This window comes from Dasypus novemcinctus, chromosome 6, assembly GCF_030445035.2.
Source record: "Dasypus novemcinctus isolate mDasNov1 chromosome 6, mDasNov1.1.hap2, whole genome shotgun sequence".
Lineage (NCBI taxonomy): Eukaryota > Metazoa > Chordata > Mammalia > Cingulata > Dasypodidae > Dasypus > Dasypus novemcinctus.
Genome location: NC_080678.1, coordinates 42,472,048 through 42,495,081, shown reverse-complemented (window position 1 = coordinate 42,495,081; position 23,034 = coordinate 42,472,048). Strand labels below are relative to the sequence as shown.

The following is a 23,034-nucleotide window of genomic DNA, read 5'->3' as shown; positions in this document are numbered from 1 at the left end:
TGTATACACTTAATTATTTGTGGCAAATTGGAATTTTGAAATTAGAATTTTAGCGGGGAGGGAAAATGCTCTGCAAGAAGAATATCTATCAATCATCTGTTTGGGATAACATAATCATGTTACAGGCGCACCCAGAAACGTGCTACTATGTGGCTGGGCGGTTATCTCCATGAACATTCCTGACAGTGGAAAAACAGGAAGGGGCACTGATTCTCAGCCTCTTTCCTGGAAGGCGCATTGAGGATCTCACCTAAAAATCTTCTGGAGCCGGTGCTCAACACATTAGTTGTTAGTCACAATGAGCTAACACCTTACTAGAATGTCTATCATAAAAAATACAGACAATACCAAATGTTGGTGAAGGTGTGAAAATTAAAATAGTAACATTACTTTGGAAAACAGTTTGGCAGTTTCCTATTTCAAAAAAGTTAAACATAGATTTACCATGTGACTCAGTAATTCCAATACTAGGTATGTACCCAAGAGAAATAAAAACACATATCCACACAAAGATTTGTATGCAAATGTTCACAGCAGCATTATTCATTATAACCAAAATTCAAAACAATCCCCCAAAAATGCTTATACATTCAGCTGGAATGTATAAGCAAAATGTAGTATATCCATACAATGGAACATCATTTGGCAATTAAAAGGAACAAAGAACTGATATATGCCACAACATGGGTGTACCTAAAAAAACAATATTCTAAGTGAAAGAAGCCAGACACAAAAGACCACATCTTAGATGATTCCATTTATGTGAAATATCCAGAATAGTTAAATCCATAGAGACAGAAGGTAGATTAGGGACTGGGAGCTGATTTACAAATGGTTACAAGAGATTTTGGGGGTGGAGTGCGGTAGAAATGTTCTAAAGCTGACAGTTATGATACTTGCACAACTTTAAATTTACCAGAAATCATTGAATTAGACACTTAGAATGGGTGAATACTGTGGTGTGTAAGTTATACCTTAAAAAAGCTATTTTTAAATTGTTTTTAAATCTTTGGGGCAAATAAAACTGCAGCAAAATCAATACTCTAACATAAGGCACTCAGCCACAGATCTTGGAACTAGAAGAAATCAAGAAAGATTCAGGGGAATTGAAACCTGCTCTGGTATAACGTAACAAGTCTCAGTCCAGGAGTTTAATCACCGCACTTATAAAAAAATATGATTGTACTCTGGATTTGAATTTCTTTTATCCCTGTTGCATATTATATTTCTGTTGTTCATAATATATGATGGTTGTTCATTAAAGTTCAGTTTTGCTTTGCAGCCTTAATAATGAGGTTTAGTCGTCCCAAAAAAGCACCATTGAGGCGAAAGCTAACAGATTTCTCAATGATAGTGAAGAGACATCTAAAATCAAATCCCTGCTCCACTGCTGTTCTGTGACCTTGGGTAAGTCACCTAACGTCCCTCTGCCTCAGTTTTCTCATCGGTAAAACCAGGGATGGTAGAATCTATCTCCATAGGGTTGCAAGCATGCAAGCAAGTGGCCTGGTGTTTAGCACATGCTCAGTCCAGCCTTTGGAAAGATTTCTGTTCAGACGTTCTGCTCCAGCCCTGTTCCTACCCTGGAAGCAGGGGCTACAATTTCAGATCTGATCCCTGGGAAACACACGCCAGGTAAATGGGCACGGAAAAGTCAAAATACCTCACAGTCCATTTGGCTTCTTCACGCCCTTCCACCTCGAGAGAGATGGCTCCTCACATGTGTCGCCTCAACCCATTCCCACCCTCAGGGCTTTCCCGTGCAGGAGCCCCAGCCTCTCAATCTCCTGACGCATTTCTCTCAGACATTCTGCTAGCTGCCTAAAATAATCCACCTTGAGATGTTTCCTTCTAACCTTTAATTTCACAAGATTTCCCAGTGGTGCTCTGTTTCTCCCTGGCTATAAGCAAATTAATTAGCCAGAGCTGGGCTGCAGGCAGGTGTGTGGGTTTTAATGAGTTTGTCTTTGTGGCCAACGTCCCTGCCGGTGTGCAGAGTCCCCAAGGAGCAGAGCAATGCCTTTAACTCGACCTGTTCCCCACCCATCCCGGCACCCTGCACAGATGCTGCCTGACACAGAGCACCGCCCAGCAGCGTGTCAGCAGCAGGCACGAGGGCGGTGGTGGTGGCAATGATAACATTAACAAGAGGTGGCACACATCACAGAAAACTGCAGGCCCAGAACTGAATGTGCAGAACAGGGGACCACTGGAGTGCCGAAGGTGATCCAGGCAGCAGATGAGAAGTGTCCCTTTACAGGAGCGCTCCAGCCAAAAGATAAGGACTCCTTTCTTAAGCACAACCACGGCACCACGATCAAATGAAGAAGGAATGTTAGACTTCAATACCACCATTTCAGAATCCCTAATGAAGGAATGGCTACCGGCACTGAGATCAACTGCTTTTATCACAAAAAGAGACAACCAGGGAAGCGGATTTGGCTCAACTGATAGAGCATCTGCCTACCACATGGGATGTCCAGGGTTCAAACCCAGGGCCTCCTGACCCATGTGGAGCTGGTCCACGTGCAGTGCTGATGTGCGCAAGGAGTGCCCTGCCACGCAGGGGTGTCCCCCGCGTAGGAGAGCTCCACACGCAAGGAGTGCGCCCCATAGAGAGCCACCCCACGCAAAAAAAGCACAGCCTGCCCGGAAGTGGCACCGCACACATGGAGAGCTGACATAGCAAGATGACGCAACAAAAAGAGACACAGATTCCCGGTACTGCTGACAAGAATGCAAGCAGACAGAGAATACACACAGTGAATGGACACAGAGAGCAGACAACGGGGAGGGGAGAGAAATCAATAAAATAAATAAATAAATCTTTAAAAAGAAAAAAACAAACCCCATGATGAATAAGTGGAGGGTCATGCTACTACTTTTAACTTGTTAACAATTTTTCATAATAAAAGATTAAAAGAAATCCTGAGGTTTGTGGCTTTCTAGTCTTTAATTTGTAATTATCATCATTATCACTCTATTTCATCTGGTTTAAGACATTATAAATTTTAAGATGCATTATTATTTTATGTACTATCAAGAGAGAACAGACTCCTGCCAATTAAATCACATGCTATCAACTGTGATATGCAGTCCAATTTCAGAGATGTTAATGTAGAAACAATGTTTAGAATGAATGAGCTATAACAATAACAATAATATTAACAAGCATCTAGCAAGCATTTATGATGAGCTAAGCTCTGTACAAACATCTCCTTTAATCTAAGGACAACCTGTGAAGGAAATGATATTTCCATTTTACAGTTGAGTAAACTGAGGCTGAGGGAAGCTAATTAAATTGCCCAGGGCCACACTGCCAATAAGAGGCACAGCTGGGATTTGAACCCGGGATTGTCTAACCCAGAGCCGGTGCTCCTTCCTCTGTAAGAGCCCACCCCCAGGCAGCACACTGGGCCAGCACCTGGGCAGCACCTCTTCCCGGCCCTGCCCTCCCGTGAGGCACCTGCAGGCGGGGGAGGGGGAGGGCACTCACAGGGTCTGGATGGCCCGCAGGGAGGTGAAAGTGCCCTTGGCGAGACTCTGGATCTTGTTGTCATAGAGGGAGAGCAGCGACAGGTTCTGGAGGTCCTGGAAGGCATCGGGCCGGATGCAGTTGATCTTGTTGGCGTTCAGGAGCCTGCGGGCAGAGCCGGCGCGGTGGTGAGTGGAGAGGCACAGAACCGCTCACTGGCCGGTCCCGGGCTCCTTCGGAGGCTCTGAGCATGCACCGCCTCGGGGCGGAGGTGCCCGGAGCAGGCCCGGGAGCCCGCCCCTGCCGGTCCTCTGTCCACACGGAAGAGCCCAGAGCTCCGCTGGCGTCTCCCTGCACAGGGACCACCTCATGGGCCCACTCTGCTCTCTTCCAAGGATCTGTGGGTGATGCCCGTGGGATTCTGGGGAAAGCAGGGACACTCAGGCACAGCCACCTCCCAAAAGCGATTTCGGAGGCCCCTCCTCCTTCCCAGGTTCTGCTGGGCCCCCAGGCAGCTGAAATGGAGCATTTGGGCTCAGTGCCTCTTGGGTCCAGGAGGAGACTCCTTGCCTAAAAGGTCATGGTTCCAGGAGGCCGAGCTGGGCCTGGGTGCCCCCCTGCAAGAGACAATCAGGCCCCCGCCGTGCCGAGCTCCGCAGAAGTGCAGGCCCATGTCAGAAGCTTTCTGGGACCAGCTCCGAACCTTCTGAACCCTCCCTCTCTTGCCCCTGCATAGCCTGCATCTCCCACGGTGCTCCTGGGTCTATCCTTCTCCAAGTCCCTTGGGTTGGGTGAGTCCCACATCCCCAAGAGGCGAGAGACCCAAACTGAGAGGAAGGCGGGCCACCTCCCGGGCCCACCCCCCCAAGGGCACCCGACCCGTCCTTACAAAAGCTGTAGGGTGTACAGGCCTCCAAACACACCCCGGGGGAGGTCTGTGATCTTGTTGCCGTAGAGAACCCTGGAGGAAAGGCGGCAGAAAGCGGGGATTAGAAGACAGCTCCGCAGGGCCGCGGCACGCGCTGCGGGCTGTGCACTGCGCAGGGGCCCACCCCGAAGCCGCGCCATTCACACGGCGCGCTCGGTAGTGGTGTGTATGTATGATAACAGACTGCCAGCAGGTGGCAGTGGCGTTCCTTAAAAAGGGTCGCCTTTTTCTGATTTGCACAAAGGTACCTTTCGGGCTAGCGGGGGCGGGATCCCCACTACTGGGGCGCACTCCCGCTCCCCAGCCCTCAGCCCCACGGAAGCCGTGAAGGGACCCTTCCAGGGTACCTCATGGGAAATTAACCTGGTCCAAGGACCCAAAAGGAGACTGTTGGAAGATGAGAAAATCCCATGGGCAGGAATAATTAACACATTTTCAGAGAATTACAGGAAAAAATAGAACACCAAGCAGCATATGCAGTAGGAGCTCTAGCGTGTCACACAATCCTTCCCTGCACAGTTGAAATGCCAGAAAGAAACAGACCAAAGTGTTAACTGTGCTTGGATCTGGGTGACAGCATTGCCAGAGACTATTGTTTCCAAAATTTTCTACATTGTATATGAATTACATGTATAATTAGAAAAAGAAAAAAAAAAGCCAAAGATTTTTAAAAGACATGCAGGCAGGAATGGGCTTTGCAATATCATCTGGCCTATTTTCCCGTCTCAGGCATCCAGGGGAAGTGTAAGGGGAAGTTGGGGTGGGGGTGGGACTCCATCTCCAGTATCATAATCAGTGCGGTGGATTGAATTGTGTCCCTCTGAAAAGATATGCTGATATCTTCACCACCCTGCAAATGTGAGCTTACTTGCCAGCAGAGTCTTTGCAGTTGTAATCAAGTTAAGATAAGGGCAGGGACAAAAGCCAACAACTGGTATCCTTAGAAGGAGATTTAGGGACATAGAAACACTGGGAAAATGTCATGTGACAGCAGAGGCAGAGATGGGAGAAAGGTGGCTACAAACCAAGGACCGCCAAGGATTGCAGGCAAGCACCAGAAGGAAAGGCAGCAGAAGCTAGAAAAGGCATGGACAGGTCCTTTTCCAGTGCCTCCTCAGGGAGCACGGCCCTACTGACACCTTGATTTGGGGCTTTCTAGCCTCCAAATGTGTGAATAAATTTCTACTGTCTTAAGCCACCCAGTTTTTTTGGTCATTTGTTAAGCAGCAACAGGAAACTGATATAAACACCCCCAAGCCACAAGTGAAAACAGCCTGTGCTGTCTCTGCAACCTGCCTTCAAGAGCACTCTCGGAGTAGGGCACAGCAGGAGCAACTGAGATGGATGGAGGTTGGTCATGTAGAGACGGCAAAGGCCAGTGTGGCTGGCGTGAAGGAAACAAATGGGACAGCAGCTTGACTTTTGCCCGGCCAGCCTCAGGAAGCCTTGGAGACATGATCAAATTTGTGTCTCCGAGAGATCCCTCAAACTGCTTTGTGGAGAATGGTGTGAAGGGGGCAGGAGGCGAAGCAGAGACACAAGGTCAGGGCCTGCCCAGCGTGGACATGGCTGATGAGATCTATTTGCAGATCTGATCTCCATGATCTCAGTGTACAAGTTCTTAGCTGGCAGAGAGGTAGCTGTGACCAGGCTCCCAAGAGCAACAGACACCTTATCCGGCAGTTTGAAATTATTTTATGAATACCCAAAAGAGAAATATTATGTTTATAAACTAATCTGTTCCTCTGGGTGTGATGCCCTTTGATTGTATTAAATTCAGTGGAGGGGCCTGTGATTAGATTACTTGATAAGATTGCTTTAGGGCTTTTGAGTGTACTACATCAGTGGGACTGGACGTGACTCAGGTTGAGTCCCTGCCCCCTTGCTCAGTCTGACATAAACAGGCTCACACCAAGGGAGGGAAAAGGGAGCCAGCATATTTTTGATTCTGCAGCACAAAGCCCCCAACAGGGTGGGTCCACTGAGCAGCTCCGAGCAGCTCAGAGAAGACGAGCCCTGCTATATGCCTGATAGCTTCCAGCTGAACGTGGGAAAACAGCGGCACAGCCAAGACCCGATAGAGGAAGCCCTACGCCAGTTTGCCGCTGAAATCCAGAAGAAAGCAGAGCAGCTGAGCCTGAGAGAGGAAGCTCAGAGGGGAAGGAGAGTCCAGGCAGAGATCACCGCCATTTTGCTTCAACACGTGGCAGCTGACTTTGGTGAGAAGGCACCTCTTACAGTACCTCAATTGGACTTTTCACAGCCTGGGAACTGTAAGTTTTTACCTCAGATAAATACCTTTTATAAAAGCCAACACATTTCTGGTGCTTTACATATGTACCTCTTTGGCAAACTAAAACACCCACTTAGGCGGGTATGACCTTTCATCTCTTGGGATTGGAATGTTCCAATTTAGGAGGCATTTCATTCCCTTCTCAGAGGAAGAGCTTTGCATTCTGGCAGGCTGCCTCCAGGATCTGAGCTCCTCAGCCTCCCACAGCGCCCCATCCCAGGCCATTGTGTCTAGTTGTATAGGCTGTGCACTGCACAACTTCGGGGCACCATTCGCAGCTGAATATTGCCTAGACATGTGCAATGCAACAGCCCTACCCATCACCTCAGACTCTGCTCCAAGAGAAGAAGGCACTGTGCTGGCAGCCTTCTGTACCCCTGAAGGGAGTTTCATTTAATTCCACCTTTCAGAGCCCCTACTCTTCACCAAACATGTCCAGGACTGGTGAAGGACAGAGGCAGACACTACCTCCTATGAGTGATAAATGGCTCCTATCCATGGGGAGCTTGCCCCAACCACAGGGCACTGAGTGTGATCTCCATACAAAGTTCCACGGGACCTCAGGGAGAGGGGGGCTTGGTGAACTTGGGGATGCGTGCAAAGGTTCTTGGAAAAAGAGCGATGACACAACATTGCTGAGAGGCCTCTCTGAGGCTGTACTACATTCCACTGCGTGACAGGCCTCCAGTGGGCACTCCAGACGGAGATGGAGGAAAACTGTCCTCGCATCACACATCACATCTTGGGGTGGAGCAGGCTTGGAGGGAAGGACGGCAAGGTGAGATAGATGGCACAACTGGGGCTGTTGGTCACTGCCCTGCGGTTACCCCAGGAAGGCTCAAGAGTTTGGAATGCTGGCCTTCCGTGGAGAGGCAGGGTCAACGCAAAGGCTGGGCCTGGGTCAGGTGACTGCCACAAAGAATGCTGCGATAGGGGTTGCCGCACAGCGGCTCTGCCTGGCTTTTCCTTGTTCTCAGCCCTGTTCCCTCCACCTGTCCCAGCCGGGGAGGGCCCAGAAGTCAAGGAAGGCAGAGCTGGGCACCTCCAGAGAGAGGCTCATGGAGGCTGGGGTGGGCCCTCTTTCTCCTCCAGCACCTGCCGGGGGCCCCTGGACTCCATCAGCCTCCTCAGGGCATGCCTGGCCACCACAGGGGCCCTGGTGCAGCTACTCACAGCGAGTTCAGGGAGCGGAGGCCCTGGAAGGCATCGGGCGCGATCTCCGCAATCTGGTTGTTGCTCAGGTCTCTGCAAGGCGAGCAGCAGGAGAGAGGGTGGCTGTATCCCTGGGTGACAACCCAAGCCCTGCCCACTCCCCTCCACCTCCTGGATGCCATGCAAGGGCAGGGATCTCTTTGAAACTAGAAGAGTGAGGGGTCCGTTCTCCCAACCATTTGAAAAACCCATCCACCAACATCTCCCAAAGTGCAGTCAGAGCAGGGGCCCGTGCAGTACACCAGGCACAGCCAGCTGCTAAGGAGGCTACCCCACCATGCCAGCCAGCTCGCCACCCCCTTCTCACGCCCTCAGTTGCTCTTATTGGTGCAGAAGCTGAGACAGGACAGGGATGAGCATCTGCTCCCAGTCACGTGCCAGACTCGGCTCAGCCCCTCGCTTAGGTCCCCCGACAACCCTGTGAGGGGGCTCACCACCACCCCCACATCACAGATGAGCAATCTCAGGGGCAGGAAGACCAAGGGCTGCCCAGGGCCCCCCAGCTGGTTGGGGGCCTGGCCCGGGCTCCTTCCCCTGCCCTGTGCTGCCTCCCCAGGAGCAGCGGGTGGCACTCACATCCTCCGCAGCTTCCTGTAGGGAGAGAAGGCTCCCGGCGGGATGGACTTGATTCCATTGAGTTCCAGGCGGCTGCAGAGAGAGGACACCAAGGAAGCACAAGGGGTCAGGGGGCGTCCAGACTCCTCCAGAACTCAGCTGGGCTGGCCAGCAGGACAGAGGGGCATTCCCGTCCCCCACCCTCCAGCTCCACAGAGAGCCAGGCCCAGGTGAGGCACGCGTGTCTTCCCCATCTGCCTGCTCCAGCATGCGCCCTGCCCTGGACTCACATCTCCGTCATGGCCTCTGGCAGGTTGGCGGGGATGGCGGTGAGGCCCTTGCCGCGACAGTCCACGATGCCGTTGCTGCAGGTGCACACGGCCGGGCAGGAGCCGGAGGAGAGGGTGCAGGCAGCCACGCGCCCCGCCTCCCCCTGGCCTGCCAAAACAGCGGGAAGTGACCTCAGGATGTCCACGCTGGCCACCCTCCCCCACGTACAGACAGGGCCTGCAGAGGCAGTTTCTCTGATGAGGTGGGCCAGAGACCGTGGAGGAGCCCCGAAATGGGAGGTTCCAGCTGGGGTCTAGCCCTGAGGGCACCTGGCCTGGAGCTGTTTGTGGAACTCGAATCTGAACTTTACATGTACTGCATAAAAGTGTGATTCATACACTAGGAAATCATGAGCTACAATGCTTAAGCTCTGGCTAATAGTCCAAGTCACTTAACACTTCTGAGCCTGAGTCCTCTCCACAGTCTTATCAGTATGATAACAACTATTGCTTGCTCTGTGCCACATGTTCCAATAAGTATTTCACAGGCAGTGTCTTATTTAAATCCCACTGCACAACCCTAGGAGGATCATACTATTAGTGCCGTTGTACAGGTCAGAAAACTGAGTCCTCAAGAGAAATGAGTTTGTGTAAATTCACACAGCTAATAAGTGATGAAACCAGGCACAAACCCAGTGTCTGATATGAGACCACACTCTTGAAAGTTGAGGCATCACTTGTAGAAAGTACACTAATTTTAAGGATGCGACTGGTCAACTTTCTGCCTAAAAACCAGAAAACCACCACCAAGATACAGAACATTTCCATCACCCAAGTAGGCTCCCTTGTGCCCATTTCCCGAGGGAACCGTTACTCTGAGATCCATGGCCAAAGATTTGTTCTGCTTAAGAACCTCACACCAGTGAAACCATGCGACAGGTTCTCTTTTGTGCCTGGCTTCTTTCACGCAGTACAAAGTCTTTGAGATTCACCCATGCTGGGGTGGGCATCAGTACTTGGTTCTTTTCTACTGCTGAGTGGTGGTCCCCTGCATGGATGTACCACAATTAGGGAATCCATTCCCTTCTTGCTGGACATTTGGGTTGTTTCCAACTTTGGGCTATTATGAAAAAAGCTGCTCTGTTTGGTCATGTTTTTTGCAGAACAAATGCACATACCTAGCAGTGGAGTCGCAGGGTCAGAGGGTAGATGTATGTTTAGCTTTACTGGACCCTGCTAAACAGTTTTGCAAAGTGGCTGAGCTAATTTACACTACAGCATTTTAACCTCTAATCCTTTCCGTGGCTACCCTACAGGGTAGGAACTAAGATCAAATGAGACAAAGCTATGAGAAACCCTGGCATACTGTGATAGCCCTGTTCTCAAGAAAGCAGTTACGAGGGTGAGGGAACCAGCACTGAAGAGAATTAAAGGGGGGATGTGCCTGAATATAGAAACCAAGGTATTCCAACTGCAAAGAAAAAGGTTGCATTTCAGAATTAAAATTATCCAAGGGAATGATTCATTCCCGGCCCCAGCCTCTCACAGGTGCCGCCTCTGTCCTGGCTCTCCACACACACACTGGTACACACCTATACATACACATGTGTACACACATATCCGTATCTTGTGGAGGGTAAGGCACCCTGGTTCTAGACACACACACACCAGTACATACCTGTGCACAATGCAAACAGATGCATACGCGAACACACACACATCCATGTAGAATGGGGATAAGACTGCCTGGTTCTCTCCTTTCATCTCTCTCTCCCTCCCTCTCTCCCTCTCTCACACACACACATACACACACAACACAACACACATGTACACACACAGCTTTGTCACATGGAGGGTAAGGTGTTCTGGTTCCACACACACACTACATACCCCAGCACACCCCCATGCACACGTGTGCATGCTCATACATGTGCACACAGACATGTGCTCACACACAGGTCATGTTCTAGGATGAGAGCCCAGGCCCTGGAGCCACCCTGTCTGGTCTGGAATCCCACCTCTGACACTTCCTGGCTGCAGTGCAGGCACAGCCCTTGGGGCAGTGGCACACGGACATTCCTGCCGCACGCAGGGGTTGAGGGTCCACGCGGTGCCGGGCAGGGGCCAGGACTTCCAGGTCAGAAGCCTTCGTGGTCTTTCTCACACCCCTTGTCTCAAGCTCAGGCTTCTCAAGGCCCCACCAACACTGTCATTTGAGCAAGTGGATGCCTGGGTGCCCCGGCGGCTGGCCAGCCACAGTGGACTCTGGCCTTGAGCAGACTCTGCCTCCCCGTTAGTCAGATCCATGTCCCTCTCCATCCCCTGGCATCTTTTCTTTGGAACAGGAAGCTGGGCTGGATCCTGGTTTCCAAACTGAGCCAGGTGCCCCTTCCTGCCAGCTGAGGCTCACTGGACCCTTGCTCTCGTGCCTAAGTGTTTGAGAGGCCACACACACTAGGCACCATTCCAGCTCTTTGCATATATTAACCCACTTAATTTTCACTATGACCGTAAGGGGAAGGCACCATTATTAACTCCAACTTGCAGATGAGGAAACTGAGGCAAATTAATCTCTGAGGTCACAGAGCTTGTGAGGAGCAGAGACAGGATTTGGACTCAGGAAACCCAGGCCAAGTGCCTGCTCTATCAGCCAACAGCATCACCCCAGTTCTTGGGTAAGGACTTTGTCCCCTGGAGTCCCCGAGCCTGCCTGGGGGGATGAGGGAGCAACCAAGAAGGCAGGGACTGTGGGGTCCCCTCTCCTGCTTTACCCAGAGCAACTCTGCTTTCACCTATGTTGGGAGGAGGGTGTGTAGAGTTTACTTGAAAAAAAAAAAAACAGCCCCCCGGAGCGGGCGGGTTGCAGGTTGTGGGGCTCCGTGGGCTCTGCGTGTCAGCTCTGACATCGCAGGTTCTGGGGTCTGCGGCCGTGTCACCACCAGCTCACCCACTCACAGGCCTGTCTCCCGGGGGCCCAGGGAGACCGCCACGGGTCGGGACACACCCAGCCTCTGGGGTCCCACAGCCGGGAGGGCTGTGGTGTCCACGCTCAGCCTCGGCCATCTGTCCGGGCCGCGGGGGAGGTGATGGCCGCCCCGGGCCTCCCGCTGAGGAAAGGAGGCCCAGCCTGGCCGATGCTTTTCCCTCAGAGCTCCGGGGCTGGCGGCGCGGGGGCCGCAGGCCTGGGAGAGCTGCTCAGCCCTAAGTCCTCGGAAGTGACCTGAGAACAGGCCATCCACTCCGCAAACATTTCCTGTGCGTCTGTTAGGTGCCAAGTGCGTGGAGGTGCTGAGGACGGCGGGACACGCACAGCCCGTGTGCTCATGGAGCCGTCCGTCCGTCAGGGGAGGGCGAGTCAAGGCAGCCCCGCCAGGAGGCCTTCGCTGGTAGAGCTGCACAGCGGAGGGCGAGAAGGCACCCTGGGGCGTGGCAAGGAGGCCTGGGGCACAGGGATGGTTCTCTGAGCTCCACGGGGAGGAGGGAAGCACAGACCAGGGGCCCTCGGGGAAGTACAGGGCCTGGGCGGCAGAAGCTGGGGGCCTTGCCTGCTCCAGGTCGAGGAGGCCTCCCAGGGATCTGCAATGTGAGGACTGGTGGGCAGCGAGAGGGAAGGGTGTACCTGGCAGGGAACAGCCTGTGAGGAGGCTGTTGTGGAGGTGCCTGCCCCAGGAAGAGGCAAAGGTGGGCATGGCTGGAACGCAGTGAGCAAGGAGGCTGCGGCAGGGGAGGCTGGCAGCAAGGCAAGGCTGACGGCAGGGGGAGGCTGGTGTTGGGGGAGGCTGGTGGCAGGGGAGGCTGATGGCAGGGGGAGGCTGGTGGCGGGGGAGGCTGGCGGTGGGGGAGGCTGACGGCAGGGGGAGGCTGGTGGCAGGGGAGGCTGATGGCAGGGGGAGGCTGGTGGCGGGGGAGGCTGGCGGCAGGGGACGCTGATGGCAGGGGGAGGCTGGTGGCGGGGGAGACTGGCAGCAAGGCAAGGCTGACGGCAGGGGGAGGCTGGTGGCGGGGGAGGCTGGCGGCAGGGGAGGCTGATGGCAGGGGCAGGCTGATGGCAGGGGGAGGCTGGTGGCGGGGGAGGCTGATGGCAGGGGGAGGCTGGTGGCGGGGGAGGCTGGTGGCAGGGGAGGCTGATGGCAGGGGGAGGCTGGTGGCGGGGGAGGCTGGTGGCAGGGGAGGCAAGGCTGACCACAAAGGAGTCTTGCAAAGCTTGGGGCAATTCAAACTTTCTCCCAGGAAAACTAAGGAACCAGGTAAGATGAAGCAGAAGTGGCCTGACCAGACTTGGGGATTCTTCCAGGTTTCTCTGGCTGTAAAGTGGAGATGGAAGGGGCTAAGGAGGAAATGGGGTAACCAGTCAGGGGGCTATTGCAGGGCCCCAAGGGGAAGATGTAGAAGCACAGACTCTGGAGTCTACCTCACCTCCAGGGGAGGAAAGAGGACCCAATCCAGGGGCTGTTCAAGGCAGCAGGAAGAAGCAATGGGAGGAGGTGAAGGCTGGGGAAAGGTGGTGATGGGGGGGGCGGTGACAGGAGGTAATGGGAGGGAACAGAGGGGAAGGGTGGGGGCAGGCGGTGATGGACGGCTGAAAGCCCCAGCAGGGACCTGCACCCACCTGAGCAGCTGAACTCGCTCTTCTGGACCTCGGCCACGTTGAGGCCACGCAAACTGGCCGGGCCCGAGCACTGGGTGAAGAGCCCGATGGTCGGCCGCTGCCTCAGCCACTGCGAGAGCCAGGCCAGGTGGCAGTCACAGAACAGGTGGTTGGAGTGCAGGCGGCTGTGGGGGGAGAGGGCGGCTCACAGCCCACCTGGGCCCCCCGGCAGTGGGTGCCCCCGCACCTGGGCCAGGGCCGAGACCCCTGGTGATACGTTCAGCCCAGACGGCCCTCGGGGCAGCTCAGCTCCCACCTGGGGATCGTCCACAGCGATGCAGACATTCCCAGCCAGCTCCCCCTCCCCTCCCAGCACTCTTCTGGCAAGGGTGAGCCCGGGGACTAGGATTCATTTTACTGAGTTCAAACAGATGTACTGCCCTAAATCACCAAACTCATTTTTCAAACACAAAAACAAATCATCTGTAATCTAAGGAAAAATGAAAGAGAAATGGTACTTTGTTTTCCTACAGATTTTAGATCATTCTCCCCATCCTGGGCCAGCCTCCGGGGGCTGCTGAGGGGAGTGAGACACCCCCCCCCCCACCGCAGGCCGGGGCCCCACGCTGGGCTGACTCACAAGGTCCGCAGCTTGGGCATGTGGTTGAAGCTGGACACGGGAATGGTGCTGATGTTGTTGTTATTCAGGGTCCTGAAAGGGAGAGCCCAGGCCGTTGGGCATTTGCCCAGCAGGGAGCGGCACGGGAGGCCTCCCGCCGTGCCCCCGTGCACCCCCCAGCGGTGGCAGAGCCCCTCTGGGAGGGCCCCCGAGTTTTACTTACAGCACCTCCAGCCCCCGGAGAGCTCGGAAGGCCCCTTCCTCGATGCAGCTGATCTGGTTCTTGTCCAGCTGTCTGTGAAGCCAAGGAAAGCTTTAGGGAGGAGAGCACAATCGCTCCAAACGTTTTGATCAAAGAGGGAGAAAAAGAAATGCGGCATGACCCCAGTTGTTTATTGATTATATATATGTCAATCCAAATAGTAAATATTAATAAAATGTAAATTCTGTCTTAGTTTTTAGTTAAAACAATAAATATAAAGAAAAGTTATATGCCTCTACCCAACCTTGCATACCTCTGGGAGCAGGCATGCGTGCACACACACACACACACACACACACCCTTTGGAGACCACCTAGAGGGCGCTGGCTGCAGGAAAATGAAAGAAAGCCACTGGCATCCAGGGCTGGCAGACATTTCAGGCCGAGTGCCAAATCAGATCAACTGGCAGTGGCTACCTGGAGTGCTGCTTTCAGAATAATTCTGAAGCTATGATTTGGGTACTATGGGAAAGAATGCTGTGATCGATTACCAATGTCTGCCACAGGCCTGGGAGAGAGGAAATTGGCAAGCATGCCAGGCATTTGTCACCTTTGCTATAATCAGACCTAGGGAGGTCCTAAGCTCGGACCAGAATAAATTTGAATAATCAGAATGAAGCATTACACTTAAACAGAATGCTATAAAGTATATTACTTTTCTTTATCTCATTCAAACCTCAGAACAACTCTGTGAGGCAGGCATATTTTTTTCCTAATTTACAGAACAATATATCAAGACTCAGTAAAGTTAACTGATTTGCAACAGTTTATACAACAGATAACTGGGAGAGAAGATTCAAACCCAGGTCTCCCAGTGCAAAGATGAGTGCACGCCCGGAGGGCGAGGGCACAGAGGCCCTGCGGTTTAAGTGGGCCAGAACTCACCCAGGCCACACAGTTCATGATACTCCCTCCAACCTGGGGGTCCCCAAAGGCCCCCTCTGAGCATCTGCTTGGCTCTCACACAAAATCAAGCCTGAGCAAGACAGACAGACTGCCCTGTTTCTTCCACCCTCAGATTTCTCCAGAGGACCCAAGCTCCCTGAGCTCAGGCCAACCCCTGGACGCCTGGGCCAAAGGGCTTGGGGACACACGAGAGGGGCCAGGGGTGGCCCAGGAGCCCCCACGCCCCTCTCCTTCCCAGGCCCATACTCACAAATTCTTGAGGTCTGTAGCTCCACGAAAAGCTTTCCTGGGGATGGCCTGGATGGTGTTCTCACTCAGGTCCCTGCATGAGTCAAGCCAGAGGGAGAAAAACGCTGGTCAGAAAAGAGATTCCTTCAGAGCGCCCTGAGGTGGCAGGGAGGTGACAGCACCCCGTCAGGCACTGCTAGGTCCCAGCTCCTGGGACAGCACCTGGCACCCCGTGAATGAATGAGTGAACGGAGGCAGGAGCTGGAGGGGGCGCACTGCTCCTCAGGGAGTTCAGCCAGGGACAGAGGGGCTGCAGCCGGAGCAGCCTTGGCTCCGCCAGACCCCAACCCAACCTGCCGGGCCCACAGAGGTGAGCTCAGCTGCCCACAGCGATGTCCAGGGCTGCGAAGGGGCAAGCAAGGGTGCAGCTTCCCCGCCCGAGGGCTTCTTGACCGGCCCCAGCCGCCCTGGGCCACTTGTGGTGAACGCGCCCACAGCTTCCACGTGCACTGCTGGCCGAGGGCTAAGGCACCTCCTGGGATGGACCCAACACTCCGTGTCTTACTGATGAAGACGCTGAGGCTCAGAGATCCAGCTGACGCCCAGGTAACCCTGTCAGCCTGGCTGGCCCAGGTCTTGAGCTCCCGGCTGGGTCTGACTCCACATCCAGTGCTCTGGGTGAGGCCGGGCCCCCCGGGGGCTGGAGCATGTGGAGGGAGAGTCGGCCACCCCTCCTGCCCACTTCCCCATGGTGCCTGCCCTGTGGGCCTACCTACTCCCCACCATCTAACGTCCTGGCCTGAGGGAGGAGGCACCCAGGACTCTGCCAGCCCCTGGCCTCCTTGAGCCCCACACCAGCTTCCAGACCTTTCCTGCAGCTACCCCGGTAGGACTGGGCCTCTGACATCTGTCACCTGCCTCTCGCTCCCTCTCTTGGCAGCCTTCCCCTCTGGCATCCAGACTCTACCAGTGCCCCACTCTAGACAAGCATCTCCTTCTGCAGGGGGGAGAGTAAGGGCTGATGAGACCTGCGCACACACAGCCCCCCCGCTGGCACTGCCCCGAGGATGCCAGGACTTCACATGTACAAACCCACCCGACCCTCACCATGTGGATCAATACTTTTATTCCTGTTCCAAAAGGAGAGGGAGGCTTCGAGAGGTTGCACAACTTATTTAAGGTAACACAGCAGGTGGTGGCTCCAGAATTTGAACCCGGACAGTCTGGTTGCAGAGCCTCCCTTACGGGAGCCTGGAGCGGGCGTTATCATCCTGCCCATTTGGCAGAGGAAGGAACTGAGCTCAGACAGTTAAGTAAATCACAGAGTCAGGGTGGGGATGGGGGACCCCAGAGCCCCGCTTCAGACACTTAGGCTCCTTAAGCTGGTCGGCCAGAGGCCGGCTGGCCTGACAAGGGACCCCACCGCCCGCAGTTTCTGCAGACCCTCCCCCCATCCCCTGGGCCGGGCCCCCGGGGCTCTGACCGTGTCCTTCCTTTCATCCATTCACCCCAGGGAGCCTCGGGTCCAGTGCGAGCCCTGAGCACACGGTCCCCCAGGACCAGCTCTCTGCCTGGGTATTCCTGTCCAGACAAAATGAGGAGCAGTGTCCAGGCAGCCTGTGCAGGGGCCCTGAGGTCAGGCAGGCAGGTCCCATCCCAGCTGGCCACCCGCAGGCCGTGCCCCTTCCCTCCTGAGCCTCAGTTTCCTCATTTACACAATGGGGGAAAATAGGAGACTGGCAGGGCAGCTGCCACCCGCACTCACGTCCCACCCCGTCTCCCCACACCCCCACGCAGAGTGGGAATCAACGATTCTGAGCCCCCGCCCCTCTCTACCCCAGCGCTGCCCCCACCCCCGGCCCCAGCTTCAGAACTCCGCCCCCAGGCACCCGGGATCGCAATCGGGATCAGAACACGCTTTTTCACCCGCAGCTCCCCCATGCCCCATTCTCTCTCTCCTTGAAGGAATCACAAGCCTGCATTTCAGGCACTCAGTTCTCACTCCCAAACTGCACAGTCTTCCATTCTGAGCAGTGCCCTGCTTCACCGTAAGGGTCTCTCTCAGTCCCACAGCTCAGCCACTGCGGCTCGCTCTCACCCGGCAGGCGGCAGAGGTTCCGGCAGACGCTGTTTCCACCTGCCTTTCCTCCTCCGGTACGGCAGCCCCGTGCACTGTTCTCCGTGGCCTCGGACCGCGGGGATTTGTGCCATGTCTCTGCTCCCTGTTTAGCCTGTCGATGCTCACGGAGACATTCCCTAAAGTCCACTGATGTAGGCTGCTTCCAAAATTGCCCCCAGCGTCCCGCTCCCCGTTGCCTGTTTGTTTTCCCTTTTTCAGCAATCCCCAACCAACCCACACATGAGGAGGGGAGGCGAGGAGGGGAAGGGAGGGGAGTGGAGGGGAGGGGAAGAGAGGAGAGGGTCTCAGCCTTTCCTTATCTGTCTCAGCCTTGTCATCTCTTCCCTTCTAGAAGGAGCTGCCTTGGTCACGTCCAATTCCTCTGCTTTCTCCACATCATTGCTGCCCCAGCAGTATATCCTGCAGTGGCGCAATTGTGTGTGGACTCGCTCCCTCTCTCCCCTTGGACGGGATGCTGTCTGAGGGGGTCTGATGGGGAAAATCACTGGACTTGGAACACAGAGAGCCAGGCTCCTGCTGGACTCTGCCGACAGCCGAGTGGCCTCCAGCAGCCACTTCCCCTCTCTGGGCTCACTTTTTCCAACTTTTTTTCGCCTTCCCAAAGTCTGTGTCCGAGGCTAAGAGATGGCGATGTGCTCCTTTCCATGAAGTCCATCACCCTGGGAGGAGAAGCCGACTTTGGGGTTCTAGGGCAGGGTCCCCATCTTGGGGAGCAGGGTCTCGCAATCTGCTTTGGTACCGGGCTGCAGCTGGGCAATCTGCTTTGGTGACAAGCTCCCCAGGTGACTCGAGGCCCACGACTGCCCCGTAGAGACAAGGGGGTGGAGCCAAGGAGTTCATTGCAGCCTCGCCCAGGAACTGCTCAGAACCAACTCCTCACAGGTGTGAGCTCTTTCCACCGGGTCCCTCAGACCTGGTGGCAAAGCCCTGGGCTGGTGTCCAGTGCAGCAGACACTGCTGGCTCCCTCCAGCTGCTGGAGCCTTGTGGCCTGGGCCAGGCCCCTCCTCAGCACCCAGCAAGGCGGCATGGGGTCCTGGAAAGAAGGGCCGTTCCTGTCCAAGCTCAGGCTCTGGCCTCAGGACGGCCACCTTCTCCTTCCCCGGCAAGGCTGCCAGCTCTCCAAGCAGGTCCACACCAGCCCTGCCTGTTATTCATTCAGTTCACCCACCGTGACAGCACCCCTGGTGTGCGCCAGGCCACACAGGGAAACGAGAGCCTGCCTGCACTCGGGGGGCTCACGAGGAGCCGAGGCAGAGGGGGAGCCCCGCGCAGAGCCAGGCCCCCTTGACGGAGCACCTCCACGCTCCAGTGCCTGGGCTGAGCTTGCAGACATGGTGTCAACCACAGGACAGGCTCCCCTAGAGCACTCACAGCCCAGAAAGGAGCTGTGAAACCAGCAAATGAGAGCTTCATTCCTTCATTCAACAAAGGTATGACGAGAGGTAGGGACACCACACCCGGGACCCTGCAAAGCCCCGTGGAGCATACGCTGCAGCCTACAACCAGCGCTGGGAGAGCAGTATTTCCAAAGAGTTGTGAGAGCACAGAGAAGTGAGCAACCAGCTCTCCCCAAGGGAGAGGAGATGATCTCTGAAGTGGATCCTGGGAAGTATGTCAAAAGTCACCAGACAGAAAAGGGACCTGCAGGAAGGGCATTCCCAGCAGTGGGAATACCATGTGCAAAGCCCAGAGGCAGGCAGGAATAATGCAAGCTGGGGGAACAGCATGCAGTTTGGTATGACTGGTATGGGTATATGGAAGGTCATGGTGGCTTTAAAATATGTCCACAAATTCTTCAAAAGGTGGAGCCTAATTCCCTTCCCCTTGAGTGTGGGGTGGATTTAGTAACTCCCTTCTCCTGAAGAGAACACGGTAGAAGTGATGGCGTGTAACTTCCCTAACTGGGTTATAACAGACATTGTGGCTTCCTCCTGGCTCTCCATTGGGTCACTCTGGGAGAAGCCAACCACCACGTCTTGAGGAGGACACTCGAGTGGCCCTCGGGAGCAGCCCACACAGGCACGGAGGCCTCCTGCCAGACTTGTGAGGGAGCTGGGGTGGGAGGGGCGTCTCCAGCCCGTCAAGCCTGAAGATGCTGCAGCCTCGGGCAGCACCTTGAATGCAGAGTCAGGAGAGGCTCTGAGCCCCAACCACCCATCCACCTGCAGAGACCAGGAGATTATAAACGTTTATTGTTCTTTTAAGCAACTACACTTGGAGGTCATTGGTTACACAACAGTGGATGACTAATACAGGAGAGCTTTGGGGAGGTGCTCCGGGAACGGAGAGACTTGGAGCCATGCTGGAGAGCGTGGTCCTAACTCTGAAGTCCTGAGGACCCCCTGCCAGTCATCATGGAAGGAGGGGACATGCTTAGACTTGACGCCAATGAGCTGAAATAGCATGGGCGTCTTGGCTTCGTCACTACCCCTGTGGGCCTCAGTTTCTCCATGTGTCAAACATATGGGCTGGACCAGATGACTAAGTCTCCCACCAACACGGCCCACCCACAGGCCAACTACTCCAAGTCAGGCACTTGGTTCTTCAGAGCATTTGAGATCCAGGGAGGAGCGGAGGGAAAGGGGAGCCCGTTGCTGCCACATCACTTCTGAGAGGACAGGATGGGGAGAAGAGGGACACAGCACCGGCCTCCTCCTGCCCACACGGAATCAGGGAGAATGGGGCATGTGTGGTGCGCGCCAGAGAAGGGCGGGGACGGGTGGTGGTCTGGAGACTCCCGCGATGGGAAGGGGGAAGGCACAGGCCGAGGACCCCCTGCCCGGCCCCTCATCCCAGCCTCACCCGGGGTTCAGTTTGCCCTTTGGCCAAGCCCGGGAGGAAACTCTGGGTGGGCAATGCACATCCATTATTGCATCTAATCCTCACCACAGCCCTGCAAGGAGGGTGTCTTATTTGTATTGATTAGCCTATTGATTTATACCCAACCTTGTTTCAGAAAGGATTTACGGTGGCTTACAGGGATTTATAAAGCAGCAGGACAGCAAAAGTGAAAAGCAGGGCAAAGAGAAGGGAAAAAATCACTGGTGGGCCCTAGAAATTCACACACCACGGTGACCCACACACTTGTCAACTCTTGGGCAGAATGTGGGCTCTGAGCTCTCTCAGGGCCAACGTGAAAAGGGGAGCTGGCCAGATAACAGAGTCACCTCTTTATAGATACACATTTATTTTATTTTTTAAAAGATACTTAGATTATAAAATGTCACATAAAAAATATCAGGGATTCCCATATGCCCTGCTCTCCACACCTCTCACATTTTCCCACATTGACAACATCCTTTTAGTGTGGTACATTCATTGCAATTGAGGAACACATTTTGGAGCACTGCTGCTAAGCGTGGATTATAGTTTACATTGTAGTTTACCCTTCCACTCTCCCCCTCCCCCAGTTCTGTAGGTTATGGCAAGATTTATAATGGCCTGATAAGTTTCTCTGGAGTACTCTGGCACTAAGATGAAACAAGACTTTTCTCAGGGGGTCTCTGTTAAAAAAATGACAGTCTGGCCTAATCAATAACACTAAATCCTTATAATAAATGGCATTCAAGGGCCTGGTTCTTATAATAGCATTGCACTGAAGTGTGATCCAGGGAAAGCAATTTTATAAGGGGCCACACCAGAAACTAAATGGGCCAGGGAGGGGAGGGAAGGGTCACCTGGAGGTGGAAGAGCGTGCAAAGGCACAGAGGTGTGACAGAGCCTGGCATGATCGGGCAAACCGCAGGTGGCTCGGTTTGCCCAGAGCATAAGGTGCCAGGAGGGATGTTCCCTGGTAAAAGTCTTGCAGGCCCTGGAAGGTGATGAGGTAGATATGCAGAGAGGGATGTGATCTGATCATCTTTCAGGGACATCAAAGCTCACCGAGAAAAGATGCCGCTCCAGGCAGGCAGGCAGGCGATGCCCGACACCCAGAGCTGCACATGGGGTCAGGGGCCAGGGGTGGGACGGAGCTGGCCCAGCCGGGACCCCAGTCAGAGAAGAGTTGAGCTGAGTCAGAAATCTTGGCCCAGCTCAGGACCAGCAGGAAGCCGCTCGCATTGTTTACGTGAATAAAGAAAACTGTTTGAATTCTAGATCCCAGGAGAGGCCAGTCTCTAATCAGAGGAAGAAGGTAAGCCTTGAAAGTCTGAGGAAAGCACAGCATGCTGGCAGCAAAGCAGGGCATGGGAAGAGTCTGAACTCTGCAGTGAGAGGGACACAGGTCCAGGCAGTTTCTACCACGTACCAGCCACGGGCCAGGGCAAGGTACACCCCTGAAAGCTTCCAACTCCGTCCTTGCAAAGTGAGGATACAAGCACCTCCTGGACAGGGCAGCACAGAGCATACGCAAAGTTTGTGGGCGTGTTTGAGCTTCTGTGCTAGTACCTCCACTGAGCAACAGTCAAGAAATGCTGGCTTCTGTCCCATCCTAAGCCAGCTCCGCTCCTGGGGTTCTGCTGTTGTTTCCAGTTTGCCCACTTGGTGGTGGTAGGAGCCTGCCCTGGGCTCGGAGGTGAGCTCAGCCACGTCAATAGGGAAACAATGCCATTCTCATATTTTTTTCCCCAGTTGACTTCCTGCCTGGTTGACAATTTTCTTGTCTTTCCCAAACCTTTTTGAAATGAACTTTCCTATCTCCATGTCCCCCAGTCTTCATGGAAATCTAGTAGGTACCACCGACTCCTTCCCCCGGCACGTTTCCCCCCGCCCTGAGCTTCCGCTATCTCCCTGAACTTCCGCCATGTTTTACAAGTCTCTTCTTAAGGCTGGCAGGCCTGGAGGTGAGAAGCACGGCCTGAGGACCAGGCGCCAAGACAGTCTGTTCTGGAAGAGGGAGAGTTCTGGAGCTGGAAGAAACAACAGACAACCCTGAGCGGCTGACGGCCTGGTCAGCGGGGAGGGGTGGGGCAGAGCCACGGAGCCTGGGCAGAGCCACAGGGAAGGGATAGAACCACGGGGAGGGGGCAGAGCCATGGGGAGGGGGCAGAGCCATGGGGCGGGGCAGAGCCACAGGGAGGGGGCAGAGCCACGGGGCGGGGCAGAGCCACAGGGAGGGGGCAGAGCCACAGGGAGGGGGCAGAGCCACGGGGCGGGGCAGAGCCACAGGGAGGGGGCAGAGCCACAGGGAGGGGGCAGAGCCACAGGGAGGGAGCAGAGCCACGGGGTGGGGGCAGAGCCACAGGGCAGGGTAGAGCCACGGGGAGGGGGCAGAGCCACGGGGCGGGGCAGAGCCACGGGGAGGGGGCAGAGCCATGGGGCAGGGCAGAGCCACAGGGAGGGGGCAGAGCCACAGGGCAGGGTAGAGCCACAGGGAGGGGGCAGAGCCACGGGGCGGGGCAGAGCCACAGGGAGGGGGCAGAGCCACAGGGAGGGGGCAGAGCCATGGGGCAGGGCAGAGCCACAGGGAGGGGGCAGAGCCACAGGGAGGGAGCAGAGCCACGGGGTGGGGCAGAGCCACGGGGACAGGGCCAGAGCCATTGTGAGGGAAAGAAGAGCCATCCTTGTTGACAGGACAGAAAGGGGTCACAAGCAAGATGGTGAGAAGTGGGCAGCACAGCA

General features: G+C 54.9%; 1 protein-coding gene across 2 annotated transcripts in view; it reads right to left on the bottom strand.

Moving 5' to 3' along the window:
• Positions 1-23,034, bottom strand: part of SLIT1 (slit guidance ligand 1) — a 186,376-nt gene that overhangs the window by 48,020 nt on the left and 115,322 nt on the right. For both annotated transcript variants that reach the window (XM_058298664.2, XM_071215741.1), the window contains 9 exons: positions 15,357-15,428; positions 14,163-14,234; positions 13,961-14,032; positions 13,342-13,505; positions 8,754-8,901; positions 8,485-8,556; positions 7,870-7,941; positions 4,365-4,436; positions 3,497-3,640 (listed from right to left, as the gene is read on the bottom strand). In XM_058298664.2, coding sequence (XP_058154647.1) covers positions 3,497-3,640; positions 4,365-4,436; positions 7,870-7,941; positions 8,485-8,556; positions 8,754-8,901; positions 13,342-13,505; positions 13,961-14,032; positions 14,163-14,234; positions 15,357-15,428 — 888 coding nt within the window. The remainder of the gene's footprint in view (positions 1-3,496; positions 3,641-4,364; positions 4,437-7,869; positions 7,942-8,484; positions 8,557-8,753; positions 8,902-13,341; positions 13,506-13,960; positions 14,033-14,162; positions 14,235-15,356; positions 15,429-23,034) is intronic.